Below are 18,596 nucleotides of genomic sequence, written 5' to 3'. Positions count from 1 at the left end.
CCGGGCTGCGAGCAAGAAGAAGTGAACTCAGCCACCGTTGGAGGAGACAAAGTGTTTTATGATGACCCGACAGCAGACATGCAGAGCTGAAAAATTAAGGTCGTCACTGATGATGCATAAAATGTCCAAACGTTGACTAACGTCTGAAGAGGCTAGACCAGAAGTCTCTTGGAACAGCTCGGCTTGAGGCAGCAGGACAGCTAAAACCCCTGACGGTCCACCACACATTCCCACAACCGGGAGGTCGGCCAGAAGAAACCAGCTCTGCATAAAACGCCCTCGGCATGGATAGATCAGCCCTGCGATCTCTAAAGGAATAAGGGGGTCTCCACAGGTTCGGCCCATATTTTACGCCAAAAACTGGGAAGATAACAGCGTTGCGCAACCTAAACGACTTAATCCCGGACTTTCCAGAAAGATCTCAGTCGGTTACACATCTTGAAGTGTTCAAGCACGGTTGGACTCCACGTATCTAAAGGAGGAAACTTCTCCTTTCGAGTCTATCACTCCGGCAAGATATCCACAAAGTATCCTCGAACTTAAGAACTTTCACTTATCAAAGATCCGAGATAGACTCGAAGGGAAACCCTAGATACGCAAAAGAGGTAACTTCTACCAAGGATTGACGGCCACCGCCTCACCACCGCCACTAACTATAGTCGGCCTAACTTCGCCTATAAAATGCCCCCCACTTCGTCCTTTACAGGATACGCTCACTTTACCCTAAAAAGGCACAAGGGATTTACCCTAAGAAAAATACATTCTCTTGACCCCAAAAACATAAGATCTCTTCATACCAGAAGGATCGCCCTAAAAACAGAGTTCCCATAACTCGCCCCCCAAAAGGATCAATCAATATTCATTCTTTTACTGCAAAGAGCACCCTGACTGTCTTGAGCGTCGGAGCGGTTTTCGAACCCTTTGCAGGTTTTCCCCCCTCGGGAGTAGACGAACAGGAGCAAGGAATCAGGAGCTGGAGTAAGGAATCAAGAGCTGGAGCAAGGAATCAGGAGCTGGAGCAAGGAGTCAGGAGCTGGAGCAATGAGCAGGGAGACAAGGAGCAGGGCTGAGAAGCGGAACGGAGCAGAGAAGCGGAGCTGAACAGAGGAATCTCACCTCTCCAAACAGAATATACCATCATAACGGAAGCTGTCATGCATCAAATCCCTTTTTCATACTGATTTAATCGAGAGCCAATTTTCGACATCAGCAGTCACTACCCCTACTATCTTTCCTTTTTGAATAAAGCCATTAGGCAAAAGAAGTAGCATTACTAGCTACATATTTTACCATATAAAATAAAAATGTTTTTTAGCACAAAACGCTATAACAGGAGGAGTCCTAGTTAAACTCATCTCGCTCTGAATCGAGCAGGTAGCCCTGACAGCGAAATCCACAACCAGGGGACCTAAAGGCAGCCTTGGTAGGTGAAAGCAACGACCAAGGGCCCTAAATTAAACAGCCCTGCTAAGTGAAAGCCACGATCAGGGACAGGATAGCCTCCGTAGCTACGGCGACAACCGAGGGCCCTAAGGAGCAGTCCTAGTTAAACTGAACTTTGCTCGAGTAAAAACCGACCCCTCACCAAGGTCCCAAGGAGAAGTCCTAGTTACACTGATCGGCTCAAGCCGGCAAACGAGGTAGCTCTGGTAGCTACGGCTGCAACCCGAGGCCTCACAAGGAGGAGTCCTAGCTAAACTCAACCCTTTACTCGAGTGAAACGTGGTCCCTGTGGATCCCCAAGGAGAAGTCCTAGATAAAACTACCACCCCGATGAAGGTGACCGGGGGTATAAGGAGAAGTCCTTGCGAAACTATTCATGCTTAAAATGAGGAAGACAGCCCTGGTAGCTAAGGCCACGACCGGGGGCACGGGAGGAGTCCCGGCAAAAACTAGTCGAGCTCAAGCCGACGAAAACAGCCCTGCTAGCGAAAGCCACGACCAGGGACAGGACAACCTCGATAGCTATGGCAACGACCGAGGGTCCTAAGGAGAAGTCCTAGTTAAACTAACCAAGCTCAAGCTGGAGAAACCAGCTCTGGTAGCGAAAGCCACGACCAGAGGTCTAAGGAGAAGTCCTAGTTAAACTAGTCAAGCTAAAGCTGGCGAAACCAGCTCTGGTAGCGAAAGCCACGACCAGAGGTCTAAGAAGAAGTCCTAGTTAAACTAGCCAAAGCTGGCAATATCAGTTCTGGTAGCGAAAGCCACGATCAGAGGTCTAAGGAAAAGTCCTGGTGAAACTAGTTATGCGAAGACAGCTCTGGTATAGACTACCAGGGGCAGAGCTAAAAACTCTAAACACTATTCAAAACTTTTTTACGCAGGGCTAATTCGGGTTCCATTTTGCAGAAGGAAATAGTAAGCTTAGAGCATGTTAGAATAGGTCTAACTCTTTCTATGTTATGCAAAAGCGATCATTTGGAGCATGCGTAGTAAGTTTAGGGACGCATTAGCAAGATTAGGGCTTTATATAATTAACCATTTTACATTTAAGTATTTTTCAGATAAAAACAGAGTCAAGAAGGAAGAGCTCCAAAAAACACCCATCACCGACTATTTACAGGTTTGACGAAGAAGAAGAAATAGGAGAAGAGGCAGACAGAGAAATTACATCAGAAGGAATTAATTCTATGGAAGTTCGTATAATCACTGCCACGAGGCTACCGTCAAACAAACGAACTAAGTATCCCATTACTTCAAAAGTCACTCGCCGGCCATCGTCCAATATCCCTCTCTGAGAGAGCTGCAAGGGACAGAAAGGTTCGCCGAACAGGATCGCCTCTAAATTCTCGAAAACAGACAAGCCGATAAATCAAAAAACCCTGATCAGACCTTCACCTTCGACATTCACGCGTTAGTGGCGAGCGTGAAGACCTCCAGCAAGAAGCGTCAAACGGAAACTGATCCCAAGGTTATCTCGGGGAAGAAGCCCCTCGATGAACAAACTAGGCATGGCGAAATATGGAAGGATCAGTCATGCTCTCATACATATTTATAGGACGACGAAGTCGCAATAATGGGACGTGATCAACGAAGGGTCGTGGTGATCAGTCGTAACTAAAAAATAGGGAACCAAGAGACGCAAGCATGAGAAATAAGGAAGCGCAAAAATAAAAGGGAAAAGGTAAACTCTTTATTAATTCATAAAAATGATCTATTATAGAAGAAATTGCAGAGAAGGACACCAAAAGCTACAATATGCATTCGGGTCTATTACAGAAAAAATGGCAGTAAAATCCTCAACAGTTGAGGGAAAGGAAAACAAACCAAAGTACGCGAACGGCTAGAAGAGCCATCACGTAGCTCGAGAGGAGAAAAGATGAAAGGCCACCAGGTACCCCTTTTCAGAAGTGCAGTCAAGACCAGAAGACAACCGAGGGAAAAATGACCCTCTTGCCATCATCACCTTGTCCTGAGCACCCCAGTTGGAGGCAGCACTGGTAACCACACATCTCCAGTAGAAGCCGCAGAAAGAGAAAAGCGATAGAATACCAGTATTAAGGGAAGGAGGTCCTCTCTCTCTAAAAAACTCCTAATAAAGGATTATGGAACCAAAATGAGCTATTTATAGTAGAAGAAGGCAGCCGGAAGACCCCTCGAAAATGAGGGGTAATCATTAAAGACAGAAACCAAACACGCCTCGAAAATACTCAAGGGAATAATGACCAGGAGACGTGAACGGCTCAAGAATAGCGGTTACCAATGAGGTCTTAGTGGGTTTCAAGGAGACGTGTTTCATCCACCAATCGCGACGCTCCACGCGTATGCGCATGATGAAGCTAGTTACCGTATGAAGAAGTTCAAAAGATCAACGCTGAAAACGCGTGATCAGGGAATCAAATCTATAACGTCATAAAATCACGCATGGATGAGAAATTAATTACTTGCGCAGAAGACGAAACGTGCCTTGGAATGATCTGTCACGTGTCAGAGCATAGCCAGATCAGCTCTAGCAAAGCTAACACTCAGACGAAAAAAATCTCCAAGTCATGAACATCAATCAGCTCTGGAGTATTGACAGTAAGACAGAACTCCACCAAACGACCACGGTCTAGGTAAGGCCCAAAGAGCTTCACGATACAGCTCTGGGACAGGTAATACTTTCGACTTCTGGCCTTCAAAGTAAAACACGCGAGTTACTTCTACTCCTTAGTCTCTCTACTTTCAACTAAGGAGTGGCGGGACTCATGATGATGCATAAAATGTCCAGACGTTGACCAACGTCTGAAGAGTCAAAGATCAGACCGGGAGTCTCTTGGAACAGCTCGGCTTAAAGGAGCAGGACAGTTAAAACCCCTGATGGTCCACCAAGCATTCCCACAACCGGGAGGTCGGCCGGAAGAAACCAGTTCTGCATAAAATGCCCTCGACATGGACAGATCAGCCCTGTGATCTCTAAAGAAATAAGGGGGTCTCCTCAGGTTCGGCCCATATCTTACGCCCAGAACTGGGAAGATATCAGCGCTGCGCAACCTAATGACTTAATCCCGGACTTTCCAGAAAGATCTCAGTCGGTTATGCATCTTGAAGTGTTTAAGCCCGGTTGAACTCCACGTATCTAAAGGAGGAAACTTCTCCTTTAGAGTCTATCACTTCGGCAAGATATATACAAAGTGTCCTTGAACTTAGGAACTTTCACTTATCAAAGATCCGAGATAGACTCGAAGAGAAACCCTAGATACGCGAAAGAGGCAACTTCTATTAAGGTTTGACGGCCACCGCCTCACCACCGCCACTAAGGATAGTCGGCCTAACTTCGCCTATAAAAGGCCCCCCACTTCGTCCCACACAGGACACAGTCTCTTTACCTAAGAAATAGGCTCTTTTGACCCCAAGAACACGATCTTTTTACCTAAAAAAGACAACCTCTTCACCCCAAAGAGACGATCTCTGAAGGACAGACACCCTTTCTCCCAAATACAAGATCTCTTCATACCAGAAGGATCGCCCCAAAAACAGAGTTCCCATAACTCGCCCCCCCCAAAAGGATCAATCAATATTCATTCTTTTTCTGCAAAGAGCACCCTGACTGTCTTGAGCTTCGGAGCGGTTTTCGAACCCTTTGCAGGTTTTCCCCCCTCGGGAACAGACGAACATGAGCAAGGAGTCAGGAGCTGGAGCAAGGAATTAGGAGCTGGAGCAAGGAGTCAGGAGCTGGAGCAAGGAATCAGGAGCTGGAGCAAGGAGTCAGGAGCTGGAACAATGAATCAGAAGCTGGAGCAAGGAGTCAGGAGCTGGGACTAGAATCAAGGAGCGGAGCAGAGCTGAGAAGCAGAGCTGAACAGAGGAATCTCTCCTCTCTAAACAGAATATACCATCATAACGGAGGCTGTCATGCATCAACTCCCTTTTTCATGCTGATTAACCGAGAGCCAATTTTCGACATCAGCAGCTTCCTTGTTTAGCATAGCACCATACAAGTAAATTTATATTTTACCTCCTTAAGTCTGGCCCATCTTATCGTGTTTAGGGTACATCGGTGTCTTTCTTTTGGAAGGCAAATTTGAGATGTTCCGCGTTCTTGGGATGCGTGAGGACGTGCCCTGATGCATTCTCTAACCTATAAGTGTCGGGTCTTAAGACTTCCACTATCTTATAAGGCCCTCCCACGTGGGAAAGAGTTTGGCCGCTGATGGTTTTTGGGTGAACTTAGAGTTTCTCCACACCATATCTCCGACGTCAATCTTTCTTATCTTCATGTGGGACCTGTGCTGTTTGGTCATAGTGTCTTTGAAGGCTAGGTTTCGCAGCTCTACTTGGTCTCGGACTTCGTCGACCAAGTCAAGGTGTTCTAACACTAGCTGTTCATTGGTTTCGGGATCGAAGTGTTCTACCCTTAGACTTGGCTATGATCGAAGTGTTCCACACCATATCTCCGATGTCAAACTTTCTTATCTTCATGTGGGACCTGTGTTGTTTGGTCATAGTGTCTTTGAAGGCTAGGTTTCGCACCTCTGCTTGGTCTCAGACTTCGTCGACCAAGTCTAGGTGTTCTAACACTAGTTGTTCATTGGTTTCGGGATCGAGGTGTTCTAGCGCCAAATGCTGATGTCGAAAATTGGCCTCCGGTTAAATCAGCATGAAAAAGGGAGTTGATGCATAACAGCCTCCGTTATGATGGTATATTCTGTTGTGAGAGGACAGATTCCTCTGTTCAGCCCTGGTTCTCTGCTCTGCTTCTCTATTCCAGCACCTCGCTCCTCGCTCTAGTTCCTTGCTCTTTGCTCCTTGTTCCTTGCTCCTCGCTCCTCGCTCCAGTTCCTTGCTCCTTGCTCCTTGCTCCTTGCTCCTGATCGCCTGTTCCCGAGGGGGGAAAACCTGCAAAGGGTTCGAAAACCGCTCCAACGCTCAAGACAGCCAGGGTGCTCTTTGCAGTAAAAGAATGAATATTGATCGATCCTTTTGGGGGGCGAGTTATGGGAACTCTGAGTATTGGGTGATCTTTTTAGGGTGAAGAGATCGTGTCCTGTGAAGGACGATGTGGGGGGCTTTTATAGGCGAAGTTAGGCCGACTGTAATTAGTGGCGGTGGCGAAGCGGTTGCCGTCAAACCGTAAGGGAAGTTGCCTCTTTTGCGTATCTAGGGTTTCTCTTCGAGTCTATCCCGGATCTTTGATAAGTGAAAGTTCCTAAGTTCAAGGATACTTTGTAGATATCTTGCCGGAGTGATAGACTTTAAAGGAGAAGTTTCCTCCCTTAGATACGTGGAGTCCAATCGGGCTTAAACACTTCGAGATGTGTGGCCGACGGAGATCTTTCTAGAAGGTTCGGGATTAAGTCGTTAGGTCGCGCAGCGCTGATATCTCCCCAATTCTGGGCGTAAGATATGGGCCGAACCTGTGGAGACCCCCCTTATTCCTTTTGAGACCCCAGGGCTGATCTGTCCATGTCAAGGGCGTTTATGCAGAGCTGGTTTCTTCTGGCCGACCTCCCAGTTAGGGGAATATGTGGTGGACCATCAGGTGTTTAGCTGTCCTGCTGCCTTAAGCCGAGTCGATCCAAGAGACTTCAGGTCTGATCTTGACTCTTCAGACGTTAGTCAACGTCTACACATTTTGTGCATCATCACCCTCCTTGCTTCGTCAGCGTCCTCGGGTAGCTTCTGTGTATGTAAGTATTCCACGTAAGGTCTCATCCAGACACTTCCCTATGCTACCCTGATTGCCAACACCTCAGCTGCTTTGTCGCTGCTTTTTTCTTCCAACCTTTGGAAAATTACTCCCAGTATGGGGGCTTGGCCCTTGATCATTTTAGATAGGGCGTCCGCCAGGACGTTTTCTTGCCGCGAGATCCTTGTGATGGAGAAGTATTTGAAGTGTCAGACCAAATCTCTGACCTTCTGCACATACTTTTCCATATCAGTTCCTTTCACTTCGTAATCCCTATTGATGTGGTTGACGACGAGTTGAGAGTCGTTGTATACTCGAACGCTGGTGGCTCGGAATTTTAAGGCCATCCTTAGTCCCGTTAGCAGGCCTTCGTATTCAGCTTCGTTGTTGGTGACGGCGAACCCGAACGTAGTGGTTTGGAAGGGTTTCTCATTTTCGGGGTTGATCAGTACAGCTCCGGCCCCTTTTGTGGCTTCGCTTGACGCTCCGTCCACGAAGAGGGACAAGATCTGTTCTGGTCCTATGTCTGTCGCAGAGACAGAACATTCCGTTATGAAGTATGCTAATGCTTGTCCTTTTATTGCAGTTCGGGGTGTGTACCTGATGTCGAACTCGCTGAGCTCCGCTGCCCACTTGGTCAATCGTCCCGAAAGGTCCATCTTTTGGAGCACATTCCTAGGCGACTGATCGGTCTGTACGATCATCGTGTGAGCTTGGAAGTACGGGCGCAGCTTCCGAGCCGTCAAGATAAGCGCGTAGACCAATTTCTCCACTGTTGGATAATTCAACTCTGCTTCATTCAAGACTTTGCTGACAAAGTATACTGGATGCATTATCTCATCGACCTTCTCGATCACTACTGCAAACACCACCTCCCGGGAGGTTGCTGATAGGGTGTCAACCGACCAAAATATTATTCTTTCTTCCAACACACTAAACTAGAGTATAAGGTTAGAATGGGTATCGATCCCACAAAGAGGTATGGTTGTTATCTAATTTTGACTACTTAAATAAATGGGGGGATTGTTGCGAAAATAAAAAATAATAACAATACGAAGGATTTTTTTAAATACTATGGTAGAGTAAATTGATTAGAGAATTCATCTTCCGTCATCGAACATGTTGTTAACCAAACTTAATATCTATCTTAATACTAATAACCTTAAAGCATCCTATCTCAGGTCTACTCCGTCAAAACCCCTAATTTCATCAAAGGCGCAGGCCGCCACTCTTTAAATTCTTTCCGTTAAATAACTCGATGCAAGTTGCTTGAATTTAACCTAACGGAAGCAGTGGTATCTATGGGTCGAGGTTATTCTAAGCAATCCGATATATAAGCTATTCAGATTTAACCTAGGTCATGTTTCACACATAATCGCTTGGCAACATCTCGTCGCTTGCAATTATGTTATGCTACGTGTAACAAAGGTGTCCCCCTATTGCGGTTCGAAACCCTAGTTTAGCTAAAGATGTGATTTTAGATCATCTAACTCATGATATTAAACGAACAAAAATCCAATCCTAAAATATATAAATTGTAAAACATGAATAGTATTAATCGATTAATACTTAAGAGAGGATAATTTAATTAACAACATATTCATGACATAGACTACATCTCTAATCAATGAAATTATTAGCTACTCATATTTGTTTTTGGAATTAAACTATAATAGAAGAAGAATTCAAAGAAATCAAACAACGATCAAAAGCTATTGATACCGACACCAATGGAGAACACCCGTTTCTTCTATTCTCCTCTTTATCTCTGTTAATGATTTTAGTTGTTGCCTTCTAACTTTTTTTATTTCTCTCTCTTGATGCTCCTAGCTGCTGCCTTCTCCCAAAAAGAAAACACCAAAAAACCCTTCTTTCCTTTCTTGCCCTAAAGATCTTCACGCCCAAATAAGCAACTCCTTCCCTTTTTCTTTTCTTTGTTTTAGTATAATATAGGAAGGGCCCCACACCTTCCTATTTTGTATTTATAATATACAATACTACAGTAGTATGTATACTAACCACGACTGCTTGGACCACATGCCCGGCCCGCGTCGCACTCCACCGATTGAGCTGCTTCGGTCTCGTTCTTGTGGTGCTCATAGCTTCTTCATACGATATCGGAATAACCTGATTCTTTCGCCATTGGATTCGTAATTCAATTCCCTATAATCTCACGCGAGAAATTCTTCAAATAACTTCTTAACTGTGACGTTAATCTATTCTTCCTTTAACGCGCGTGATTCCACTTTTTTTTCGAGATGTAGCCTGAAACGATACATAAATACCAAAAGTAATGATAATAACGGATAATTCACACAAAAACTAGAAAATATGTATAAGAAAATGATAGACAAAACATGTAAATTATGCACCTATCAAATTCCCCCACACTTGCCTTTTGCTAGTCCTCGAGCAAACTACAAACCTAAACTAAGATAAACTCTGTTTCGTAGAGGATACGATCACATTTAGCGTATGTGACAAGCCTTTAAACCCCTAGGTGTCCCTAGTGGACGAGTTATAGTCTCGTGAGGGTTTACCAGAGATGTACCCACAAACCTACACTCCAACTTATAAATATTTTAAAACACATGCATCCCAATAACTAAGTAAACATAAAATTTCTGCACCATAACAATAAGAAGTTAGATGTAGTAAAGATCACAATTCTCATGCTTAACCGTAGAGTTAGGAGGAAACCACCGAATAAAATATTTCAGCACCGAGAGCGATCTGATAAGTAATGTACCTCACCATTTATAGGATTCATGAAATTTTCACTCATGTGTGCAAGCAAGAGAAAAATGAATCCTGCACACGTGTAACAAGTGCGAAGGAAAAAGGGAACCTTCCAAAACTAAAGATTGTTAAAAATAACTGGATGAAAATGAACTCCTTTTTCTAGTCTAATGATCTCTAAGAAAGGAAATCAACCATTATGCAAGGATGGGAATGCGTATTTACCTTCTCACCCGATCCACAATCAACACCATTCTCTCAGAATCCCATAGAAACGTCTTCAATCCTCGGTATCCAACTGATGATGATGAACTCATAAACTTCATAGATCTTTACAATTTGAAAAAAAACATGAAATTACTATCACTTTGATTTCTGAATTATGACCTTCACTGTTTGATCTACTACTCATATTTTTCTCTTCTCGTAACTTTTATCACTTAACACGTTTTCTTTCTTTCAACTTCTCAACTTGTCACAAAAATCTGCCATAAAATGTCTTAAGTCTTCAGCAGAGATGAGACCATTTGTATCCTTATCAAACACCTTAAACTTCGCTTGAAATAAGCTTCTCAGACTCAATATCTTTTTTTCCGCTCTATCATAAAACACATTACCAAACTCCTAATCTTGCAATTTTATAACATAAAAATAGAAACTTCCTTCCACTAGGAGATTTACTCATTTATTAGTTGTTTCACCCTTTGTACTGCCTCGATATCATGAACTTTACTAGTTAACATCTTTCGTTATGTTTCACTTTTGTATATAAGTTGTCAACATACAATGAAATTCTGCTCTTTGTACTGTTGCTTTATAAACCTTTCAACTTTCTTCAAATTTGTGATTTTTCGCTTGTTGTTGTCGATATGTTTCTATGGATCTGATTCGGTCGAGAGAATGATGCCAACTGCAAACAAGACTACAAGATAAAGTTAGCAATTCTGATGACATCCTTATGGTTGCATGAAATAGCACTCAAGAGATAGTGCTGAAATGGGTGTGAGGTTGGTAGCTCATCATTCTACCCGGAATTTGCGCAGATGAACACTCTGGGTGGACAATTTATAGTAGGTAGGATTAAGTGAATCATTGACACTCAAATACTGAATACTCCACCGGTGATCGCTGTCCCGTTTTGTCAGCATATTGCCTCTCAACCGCTAAGCAACCCGAATAAAGTCCCTATACACATCTAAATTCAATTATTTTGGCTAGAAGTCCCTATGTTCCCGTAGCTACCAGTACACTAAGTGACTCTAAAATATCTAAAAATTGGAGGTTTTCATGCAAATATGTACAAAAAGTTCAAAAAGTGTCCTAAAAAAAAAACCAATACCTAAAATTCTAGATGCTTAACCACTCCACTGTAGGGATTTACACCCTTCTACTAGTGTTTATAGCGGAAATATGACATCTAATGTCTACACTAGTATTCCCAGGATCACATGCAAAACTAGTAATTAATCTAATGGAGATAGTAGATTACCTTAATCGCTTTTCCCTCAAACTAGTTGAATTGATTGAAGAATACCAAGAGCTTCAAGTGTAGCTCCTCTACTTGGGACACGAGCAATCAATTTGATCTCCCACCTTGTTGTATAGCTAGCACACCAATGGTGGTTGGAAAAGAAGAACTCCTTTCTTCTTGACTAGATAGATAGTTAATGGGAATTAGCTCACTTTCTCCTCTCTACTTGATGTGGTAGAGTAAGAAAGCTTAGAGAGAAATTCCACACCTTATTCTCTGCCCTAAGAGTGTTTATATAGAACCCTAATAAGAATCCACCTCCTTTTAGGTTTCCTAAAACACCCTTTAGAATAAGATTTAGGGAAATAGCCGAAAATAGCAACTATTGGTATTTTCTCAATTCCCTAAGGAGGAGGTGTCCAAACACCACGAAAATTGTCAGATATAATTTTTATTATATCAGAAACTAACCCTCCAAAATTCAGCCCAATCCGAGTCCTAGAAGTACCCGAACCGGTCTAGGCCCAAAAACCCTGTTTTTGGCCTTTTTGTACTATCTTTGCCTAATTCCTTTTTAGGCCTATGAGATATGTTTATGGGACACTCTCATGATTATATCTCACTCCCACTAGTCATATCCTAGATCAATTTGTCACTCTTATGTGTAACCCGTTGTAGGATCCGATCGAAGTTAGCCGCGAATTACTTCGTAATTCGACGATCGTAGTTGGTCTCTAGCTACAACTCTACGATCCCTAAATCAATCGGACTTGATGATCTTCCACATCAATTGTCCTATCCGACAATTTGTTCGCATTGTCACCTTGGTCGAAGGACATCTCCTTCAACTCCTTCAGACTCCCACTTGGACTTAGAACAAGTGCAATGCCTCGATTCCCGTGTCAATTTAGTATCCCATCTGATACGTCACATCATTCAGACTTTCTTGATATCCGAGTACAACTGTAAAAGACAAACGATTAACTTTTAATCCGTTTGAGCGCGGCCACGCATTTTCAGTTGCTACTCATCAAGTGGCCTTGAGACACTTTGTACCTAATGTGATTAGGGTGACGCAATCCATTCTTGCGCTCCCACTTAACTTCATGTCTATCCTGTCCTTCCCAGTATCCGTCTTTATAACCTCCTTTTACGGCGCGGCGTTTAATGGAACCAAAGTCGGGCATTCCTTACATAAGATGAGTGGAGCACTCATGTTTTGAGGAATCTCTCCAATTGTCTTTATGAGAAGTATTGACGTTCATCACGAATGATGTACTTCTCATTTGAGGGTTATCCAGTGTATAAACCTTTTACAAACCCACGTAGTCGAATAGAATATACTATTCATATAGCCCATGAAACTGCGCTATCCCATCGACTCCCGTGCTAGTCTTCGTGAGTCATTGTTGTCCATGCAATGACCTGGACCAGGGATTTTTTTTGATAATAAATATTCCAAGTTCACTTAATAGGGTTTCATTCATCAGATCACGTATCTGACAAACCTATTCGGAACGTTTTATTATCGATGGACTGTCGTTTAAACACTAAACCAAGTTTAGACGACTGGTGAAATAATTCTTATTATTTCTGATAACGAGAGTTGTAAATCTGAGCCTCTTCCGTAAAACTCCTTTTACCCACTCAGTTTTACTTGTCGAGGTTTAAAATTACACCTCATGCCTTAGACTGTGTATGAATCTCATACTATGTCTTAGGTGACAGTTTAGTTTGACTACCGTGGTAGTCGGTTTTAAACTTTGCTTATTATCAATTAATTTGAAGATTACTATCTTCAACCTTGATAATATCTAGTAATCTTTACTAGAGTTAAGGCCTTTAATTTTTTGTGTAGTATTTGCAACAGTTCCCGGCTTAAAACACTTTTAGCCTACTTTCCTTCCATGTCTGGAAGTTTGCTACGATGACATGTTCAACTTTGTACTACTTCATCCTTTAGCCTTCTAGGATGTACTAAGTAGTGTTTTGGTTTTCCAATCCGAATTCGGATGTTTAAATGCTAATCATGTCCAACATGATTGACTTTATGTTTTCGAACATAAATGTCTCTCTCATGCGTGCTAGCTCATCGGTGTCTTTTAGACTCCGAGTTTTGCAACGCCCTCTGTCATGAGTTTTTGGGTCGAAATTCTTTTAGACTTTCCGAGTCTTAGATTTTCTGTTTCGGATCTCAAGCATCTCAGCGTACTGAGTCTCTCTAATCCTATCATCCTTTTGATCTATGCTTATAGATCTTCAGATGCCCAAAATGGCATTTTATCCTTTTGTGTGTGGTCCTTTATTGAGTCAGTTCGTTACTGTTATACAACACCTTATGTCGTACTCAATCTTTTGTATGTACTATGCATATGGACCCGGAAGGTTTGTTTACTCCCACTTACCTTCTTGAAACTCGTGATTCAAGATTTTCTTCATTCTCCAGGAATCAAATTTCTCTGATTGCCTTTTGAATCGAAGATTCTAACTCTTGCGTGCTTTTAATCCGTCGATAGATTTCTGAAGCATGCTTGTGGACATAACTTGATTGAAAGAATCTTATTCTTCTTGTCTAGTTTCGGGAAACATGAATGTTTCCATCCTTCTCAGTTTTCTACTTTGGAAAACCAATTTAGGTCTTCTGTTGACTTAAATTATCAAGCTTCATGTCTTGACGAGATATGGATTCCACGATGATTTTGGCTTCTAGCCAAAATCTAGAGTCAGTTTCCATTTCTGCGCAGGTCTTTTATCTCTTTAGAAAAAAACCTTTATTTTCTGTGTCTTTGAGATTTGACCTTTTAGGGCTTTTGAACAACAATTTGGAATTTTCTCAACTACTTTGAGATATTCCTTTAGAGACACTTTCACTTGTTTTGAGAGTTCTCCGGCGAATGACATTCGCTTTTGTGCGGTGGGTTTATTAGATCATGTCTTTAACCTTTTCTTTTCCGAGGAGCCGCAGTTTGTTGCTCTTGGTCGAATTTAATCGACTTGTACAAGTTTCATGATTGTTCTTCATGACCCTCCATGATTTTTCTCATGATCGAATTAAATCGACTTGTACTTTTCTCCCACTTATTCTTGTAATAATTAGTGTTTTCTCCCAGACTACTAGGTGTGCTAATTATTAGAAGAATACTATCATGAGCAACAAACACTTTGTTCTCTTGATTGGTTATGGAAGAAGCCCAAATTTCTTTTTAAAAAAGAAATTGCGTCAGATATTAGCTAGTTTTGTAATGCTTTTACAAATTTAGCTTTAGACGGAATTTTGGTAAGTGTGAAAACAATCGTTTATAGAATATGTCCCAAAATATTCGGAAGACTGGCTTAAACCCATCTTTTATCGAATTATGCATAGCAATGTTCGATTGCTCCCACTGAATCCACCATCCGTCGGATGTGTTCCATGGAGCAGAGTTGGGAAACTGTTTCTCAACTCCTTTGATGGTTATCAAGTGTTTGACTCAAGTTTTCACTATCTTGTCAAAGTGATTCTTTACTTCGGTTTGTACTTTGTTTGAACCTTTCAAACATTCTGACTTATACTTTATGATTTGTACGTTTCCATACTTCATGAAGTTGTCAGAGTACGTATTTGAAGTTTCTCTCGTTAGCTTCTGCAAGTAAACTTATAGGTCTGCATAACACCGTATGAGTCCTAATAGATTACTAGTCTTTATGCCTTTTGAAAAGGGTGACTTTGTCAATTAGTCCTTAAGACCCAATTGACAATGCTGAAGTTTAATGAGTTTGAATCTCTTGATTTTAGCCATTATCAATGTTAACCTTCAGTTAATTTTATCACTGGTTTAAAACATCAGACGTTTCTAGAAGAACAAAATAATCACTATTAAGTTCTAAGCTAGATCAGTGTCTAAAAGAAGACTTCGATCCCTTTCAGCATCCCTAGCATTACTGCTTCTGCTCCCTCTTGGATCTTTACTTCTTTTAGTCAAGTATGTGATTTCCTTGAGCTCCCACTGAGCCGCTCATCTGGTCTTAAATACCTGATGAAGGAATTTTACGATACTTGTTTTGAACTTTGTTAACAAGGATACGGAATCGGAATTCATAATTCCATTCCTTTTGTCCTCCAGGTGCTAAAGGTAGTTTCCTTTTAAATGGTCTAGCCATTGTTCAGAAACATTCACAGTAATGAGAAATACTCTTGATCATGTACTCGGTAGCTGCTTTTCTTTGATCAAATGTTTGTCTCACTTGACTGATCCTTTTGCCCTTTTGAATCTATTTCTTAGATTCTTTGTACCAAATCTCAAGAACCTTTCTTAGACTGGATATTCCCGTATGTTCTGCTCAGTTTGTTTGTAACAACCTGAGTGACTCATCTAAGGTCTTATCTATCTTTGTTCAATCAATATTGAATTGGGTGATAGATGTATTCTGTTGTCTTCCGTTAGGATGACTTTCAGATTGCCTTGGAGGTCTCGTACCTCTCCATTTATGACTTCTGTGGGAAATTCTTCCTCAGTTTGTTTTAATGGTTATGCTAGCATTCATTATTCTTCCAAAGAGAATGTTATACGATTGCTTGCAAATGGCTTTTGACCTTCTCTTGTATGAGTCAACATTGGGATTGGGTATTCTAGTGACCTTCCTTTTGAATCTGAGAATTATTCTCGGATTCATTCTTCCATTCTAGGAAGTGGATCAGCACCTCCCTTAGGTGTGATTCAATGTTGAAATCGTTTGTGTCATCTTAAAACTACATAAAGAAATGGCAAAGTTTTAAAACTCGTTATCGTTTTTGAAAAACATTAGTTTTCCCACATTATTCAATAAAAATCGTCCCCGATTGAATAAGTGATTCCAAGACCCCAGTTCTTCGAAGTAAAGCGGACGAAGGCCCTACCCTTTGACTCCGTCGTTCCGGGTGAGTGAATTCCTTCACTGATCATACCTTATGACTCTTGGTTAATAGATTTCATTAATGAATGACTAATCTATCCTTTTGCCTCGAGTATCCAAGACTCTCTTGCTGATCTCGTTGAGTAGAACCATTTAGACGTGTAGGCCTCTTCTATAGACCTACCCGCATTGTCCCAAGGTAGAGGAGGTACTCTGCGAAGGCCGACCCACCTTCCTCGAACAAGGGCGCAACGAGTGTCTTAATCTGGATAGGCGATTACTCAAGATTACTTTTGGGGACTTTTACGCTAGTCTGGCGTTTGTTATAGTGAACTATTTAGCCTAACTAACATCCACGACATAAAGCGTAAATAAGTAAGTAAATGCGCGCGAGAAAGTAAATCAAGCAGACATGGATCCTAGTATGGCCCCTAACCTAGAATATCTAATCACCCTTGGTTTTCTTCTTGTTTCGCCTTTTGGTTCGTCTTAGATCGCCATCTTTGAACCTCCATTGATTTCTCCCACTCGCCTTTGGATTTCATCCTCGAGTTTCTTCAATGGACTCATAGACCCTAAACTCTAATTACAAGACTCTAACGATTCGCAGATCGTATAAACTTGAAATTAAAATTAATTACAAAGCATGCACCCATCCGTGCTTAAAACAAGAATAAAGAAATAAATCTATGGCCATACTAGTTTCCCGCATTCACATCACATGCAATCATATAATATATCAAGGCTAAGAATTATATATGCATGATTATCTTGGGAGATACTTTTGTTGACATCACATGTCACATTACGGACCTTAAGTCTAAATTCGAAGAATTCTACTAGTGGTGCTTTCCGGTTTTATCTTTTATGATTTCTAAAATCATCTTTAAGAAAAACTCCGTTTTGGGCTCGAGAAAGCCCGGGTCAATTTCGGAAAAAATATTGGTTCGATTCTTAATGATTTCATAAATCAATTTAAAGAGAAATCCGTTTTGGGCTATTGGATGGCCCGGATTGATTTTGGAATTATTTGGTTGGAATCGGAAAAAATTTTGGCAAAAACTCCCACTCGAATGATGGTCCCTTTTCGTGGTCCGAAAAGCCTCGAAAAAGCCCGGGACAAGTCCTAGACAAGTCCCGGGCCAAGCCCAAAAAGGGCTCGGACAAGGTCCGGACATAGCACGGCCCATAGGGCCGGCATGTCCTGGCCGAGGCCTATCAAGGCATGGTCTCGTCCTGGCCGGAGCCAGGACGCTAGTCCATGTACCAGACGCGTCCTAGACGTGTCTGGTACTGGACCGGACCAGCACTAGGTGTCTCGGACTAGTCCGAGACACCCAGAACCTCCCAGACGCGTCTCCAAGACGCGTCTGGTCGAGTGCTCTGGACGCGTCCTAGACGCGTCCAGGAAGCTCCTTCGCAGCTGCTGGTCGCGTCTTAGACGCGACCTCGACGCGTCTTAGACGCGACCTCGACGCGTCTTCAAGACGCGTCCTTAGTAGCTGCTCTGGACGCGTCTCAAAGACGCGTCCAGAAGCTTCTGTCGCAGCTGCTGGTCGCGTCTTCAAGACGCGTCTCAGCAGCTGCTCTGGACGCGTCCAGAGGACGCATCCAGGAGCTTCTGGTCCGGCCAGGAAGCTTCCTGGCCGGACACTAGGGTTTTTCAAAACCCTAGTTTCCAAAAAGAAAAAAAAAAAAAAAATTTCTTATGCAACTCTAAGTTGCTATTTTCCAATTTTAAAACTTTTCTTAAATTTTTGAAATTCCTTTTAGAACACTTCTAAAAAAATTTTAAAACTTTTAGAAACTTTTAAATTTTTCCAAATTTGTTTTGAGAGCTTCCTAAAGTCAAAACTACTCTTTTTAGAACACTTCTAAAATTCTAAAATTCCAAAAAAAAATTTTCAAAAGTTTCCAAAACTTAAAAACAACTCTTAATCAAACCAATTTTGGATCAAAATCTAGGTTTTTGAAATTTTTCAAAGAACAATTTTGAAATCAATTATGAAAAATCATTGAATCCAATTCAAAATTAATCAAATTTTATGTTTTAAAATCTTTTTAAACATAACTATCAATTTAATTAAGCATGGATTAGTTTGAAATTCAATCAAATTGAGACTTTTAAAACACTTTTAATCATCAATGTGATTCTCAATTTGAAAATTTATTGAATCCTATCAAATTATGAGTTAAAAATACCTTTTAAAACACCTTTTAAAATACTTTTATAAACTCAATTTTCAAACTATCAAGCATATGAATTAGTTCGATTCTTAGCAAAAACTAGTTAATAGCAAGAGGCTCTGACGCCACTGTAGGGATTTACACCCTTCTACTAGTGTTTATAGCGGAAATATGACATCTAATGTCTACACTAGTATTCCCAGGATCACATGCAAAACT

At 41.7% G+C, this 18,596-nt stretch overlaps 1 protein-coding gene across 1 annotated transcript; it reads right to left on the bottom strand.

The window, feature by feature from the left end:
- Positions 1-7,317: 7,317 nt before the first annotated feature.
- Positions 7,318-7,941, bottom strand: LOC147531742 (uncharacterized). Its single transcript, XM_086649815.1, has one exon. The coding sequence runs from the start codon at positions 7,939-7,941 to the stop codon at positions 7,318-7,320; it is 624 nt and encodes a 207-aa protein (XP_086505941.1).
- Positions 7,942-18,596: the final 10,655 nt, after the last annotated feature.

Source organism: Eschscholzia californica, unplaced genomic scaffold (assembly GCF_041429995.1).
Source record: "Eschscholzia californica isolate CP2 unplaced genomic scaffold, dmEscCali1.0.p SCAF_6, whole genome shotgun sequence".
In the NCBI taxonomy this organism is placed as follows: domain Eukaryota; kingdom Viridiplantae; phylum Streptophyta; class Magnoliopsida; order Ranunculales; family Papaveraceae; genus Eschscholzia; species Eschscholzia californica.
Note: the sequence above shows the minus strand (reverse complement) of the source record. Positions and strands in the feature narration are given on the sequence as shown.

Excerpts from the sequence above, each read along its gene's own strand:
- LOC147531742 (XM_086649815.1), bottom strand. The coding sequence starts at position 7,941 with ATGCATCCAGTATACTTTGTCAGCAAAGTCTTGAATGAAGCAGAGTTG.